The sequence below is a fragment of the Morus notabilis genome, unplaced genomic scaffold (assembly GCF_000414095.1).
Source record: "Morus notabilis unplaced genomic scaffold, ASM41409v2 Scaffold89, whole genome shotgun sequence".
NCBI lineage: Eukaryota > Viridiplantae > Streptophyta > Magnoliopsida > Rosales > Moraceae > Morus > Morus notabilis.
Window position 1 is genome coordinate 80,548 of NW_010357100.1, and position 3,718 is coordinate 84,265.

The window sequence follows — 3,718 nt, forward strand, 5'->3', positions numbered from 1 at the left end:
ACAAAAGTAAGTTTAAAAAAAAAAAAAAAAAAAAAAGTTGTAGTTGATGGATACCGATGAAAGGAGATGGACTTTTTTGGTATTCTGAAGTTAGAGCTCCCCCTTAACATGACGTTCACATTTTGAAAGCAAAAGCCCAGTACACCTTTATATACACTGACCATTTTCCAAGGTGAGATCTTTAGCCTAAATATGCCCACTTAACGGGATTCATGGGAGTAACGGGATTTTAACCTCATGTGTGCTCAACAATAAAATGTCGAGATAAGAATGGTAAAAGTCAATGAGACGCATAAGTAAAGTACACGGCCAAGGAATCCTTATCAGAATGATCCTCTGGTACAGTGATACTCCAGTTGAGGTCAACCACACCATGATGCCCTGGTAACATGCGCTGCACCTTGAGCTTAGTTTCAAGGTAAGGCAAGGATGCCTCAATAACCTTTTCTACCACTAAAAACAGTCTTAATTATAATAGTATTATTTCATGTGGATATTCTACAACCTAATAATTCAAGGATAACACAATCTTAAAAAGCTAATTTATAAACTAAAGTCAATAGATAAATAGCATAAGGTGTTAGGTTAGGCAAATGAATATAAAAAATCTAAGATATTGGATATTATAAACTCCAAAGGCTAATACAAGATGAAAATGAGGAATTCTCTTTTCAGCTATGCCATTGAAGAGCATAGAACAAGAATCCGGGTTACCAAAGTTTAGGTAACAGAAAACATTTTCTTTTTTCATGTTGCCTCATAAGAAGCAATGTGTTGTTTCAGTAATTGCAAACAAAAACTGGTGCCAGGGTGAGAAATAGCAGCTGATCAAGTATGTCTTGAAAATTATACAACATCAAAAAACTAGTCAAAATTTAGAGTATTAGGAATTCATCAAATCTACAACCAGCAATAAGAGATTCCAAAATTCAAAAATGATTGAAAAGAAAACTAAATGACAAAGGGAATACCAAAATGAAAGTAGGACAAAAAACTGATGGAAACTAGAGGTTTACTACGCCTCAGATCCTATAGCAATGTGAAACATAAAGAAACCATTGCAAAAAGCGGCCATAATTCTCACTTGCACTCAACGCCTGCTTCAGCAGCTCGGCGGGGCTTGCTTTTCCGCCTGCTCCCGTTATGCCGGAATCCATTAGACTTTGTTGACTCATCAGTGCTCGATCTTGTTCCATTTCCGTTTTCTTCCTTAACTGAATCCGACTTCTCTTTCGCCTGCGAGTATCGCTTCCTTTTCTTTCCATTCTCTGCTGCAGAGGGACTTTTCGCCTCCTTCGTTGGAATACCAGCCTTTGCATTCTCACTGTCATCCTCCTCTATTTTCTCAACTTCTTCATCATCAATCTCATCCTTCAATGGTTTTTGTGGTCTTCCCCTTCTCTTCTGTGCAGGTATTTTTTCCTCCTCGCCGCTTCCAGGATCATCATGATTGGTTACAGTTAACCTCTTTCCTTTTCCTCTACCTCTACCCATATTCTCAAAACTCCACAAATGAATAATTCATGCAAACAATAATGCCTGCCAAATAAAGAGAAAACATCAAAAGGTGTAATTTTCTACTACAAAACTCTGGTTTAAATTGAAAAGGAAAAGAAAAAAGAAGGAAATTCACAGATACATTAAGCAATAACTAAAATATTTAACAAGTCATACACAAAACTACGCAAGCTTATGTCCATTCCAATATGTTTTGCATAAACTAACGAAACTGATACGATGCAGTATTGGAAGTACAAGTGAACAGAGGCACCAATAGTAGATCACAGATGCTCACTGTCTACAACAGAATCCTTTGTTCGAAATACATATATCCCATTAACTGATTCATATTCCTTCACATGATATTTTGCAATAACTTTTATTCACACAGATAACTTTTAGGAACTGAAAAACCATCATTAAGGCATATTCTTCTATTACATGCATCAAGTTTTAAACATCACATTTTTCTCTTATATGCATCAATTAAGGCAACGGCTTGTTTCATTCACTTCACAACTTCACTTCCACCGGATGCTTTCCAAACATCATATTTGGTTTGATTTGGTTGTCAAGTGAAAGCAAAAGAAGAACATAAAAATAATATTTTCCTTTTCTATTGTTTTGGCTTGCAAAAGATGATATTCTGCAAATTGATAACAGTCTAATTATTAGTTTACGAAGTTCTGAAATTAAGGAAATTTCCAACTTCCAAGTCTGAGTTTTTGTTTCTCTTCTTCCTTCTTGACCACTCAAAATTCATAAACAAGAGAATTTGCATCAATACAATCCATGATAATTTCTGTACTTTCAACAAATACCCCAAATTCCCAAGTATTTGTCAAACATGATTGAAAAAAAAAAAAAAATCAAAAGATGAACTAATAACAAAAATTAACCTTTTTGGTTAAAGGAACCAAATTTATCTTGGTTGACACTCAATTGTTGAAAAAAGACCAGAATACATCATAGAACGAACTGAAATTAACAAGAATCAACATCACTTCAAATATATTCTATAAAAAATAATCACTTCAAACATTGAAATGAGGGTAACAGCAGAAATGAAGATAAGGAAAAAGTAATACCCAGAAAACCAGATTATCAGAAAAACGAAACATAAATTTCTAAATGACAGATTTTCCACAAGCCTATACAAACAAGATCGATCAGAAGATAAGGGGGAAAAAAAAAGATGCAAGTAATGCATGAACTTGATAGAGCTCGGTTAACATCAAAAGTCCTTAGAATTAACTTCGAACTTCAAAAACCTACAATAAGCAAGACATGAGAGAGAAAAAAAGAGGCTTGTTTCAATCACAAAACTTAAGAGCAAGAGAGGAGAGAGAAAGAGAAATGATACTGACCTTTCTATGAAAAAAACCTTATTTGCAGTTTTACCATGAATCCCATTACTCTAAATCTGTCAAAGAACTGATAGACGAACAAGACCCATGTGGAGTTTTTCTCAGTGAAGCGGATTCGTACTGTGAAAACAGAGATGAAAGACGAAGAGCGGAAAAAAAAAAAACAAAGGTTTTAATGGCGAAATCTACGATCTAAACAGGAAATAGTGGATGCCCAGATCAAGAAAATCCAGAGATTCAGATACATTAAGGATTGGCAAAGGAAGCAGATTGAGATAAGAGTGTGGGGAGTCCAAAAACCAGGCCAAATGAAATGAAACACAGAGAGAGAGAGAGAGAGAGAGAGAGAGAGCTGTGAATGAAGGGGAGGAAAAAAGAAAGAGATATTTGTTGATTGGGCGCTGTTAAGTCTGTAGTCTACGACTCTGTAAAAAAAAAAATAATAAAAAAAATTAAAGAATTATAATTATAAATTATAATAATACAAAAAAAATTAAAAAAAAAAAAACTGCTGTGTTTATTTATAGGTAAGAAAGTCAAGAAAATAAGGTCATTTTGGTAAATAAGAAATAGGGTCGGACTTGGGATTTACTGGAAGTGAGGATGTGGTTGGTTGCTATTTTGAGTTTCTTATTACACCAAAGTTTTGTGCTTTTGCGCATCTGCTTGGCATTTATCTCCACACTTGAAACCCAAAATTCTTTGATCACAATTCTGCCCCCTAAAATAAAGATATGACTAATGAACTATAGTTGAGAAGATCATGAGATTAGTGCTGGAACTTTGGACGGGCCGCCCGCGACCGCCCGAAAAGCCCGAGGATTTGCCCGAGCCCGAACCCGACCCGCCCG

General features: G+C 35.3%; 1 protein-coding gene across 2 annotated transcripts in view; it reads right to left on the reverse strand.

The window, feature by feature from the left end:
- Nucleotides 1-828: 828 nt before the first annotated feature.
- LOC21401357 overlaps nt 829-3,718 on the reverse strand; it is a 7,263-nt gene continuing 4,373 nt past the window's right edge. The window contains exons 1-2 of one of the 2 annotated variants that reach the window (XM_024164810.1): nt 2,868-3,236; nt 829-1,539 (exon numbers count right to left, since the gene is read on the reverse strand). In XM_024164810.1, the coding sequence (XP_024020578.1) occupies nt 1,081-1,494 (414 nt within the window). In that variant the 5' untranslated portion in view covers nt 1,495-1,539; nt 2,868-3,236 and the 3' untranslated portion in view covers nt 829-1,080. Of the gene's footprint in view, nt 1,540-2,867; nt 3,237-3,718 lie in introns of those variants that run through there. The other variant, XM_024164806.1, reaches the window with a different exon arrangement.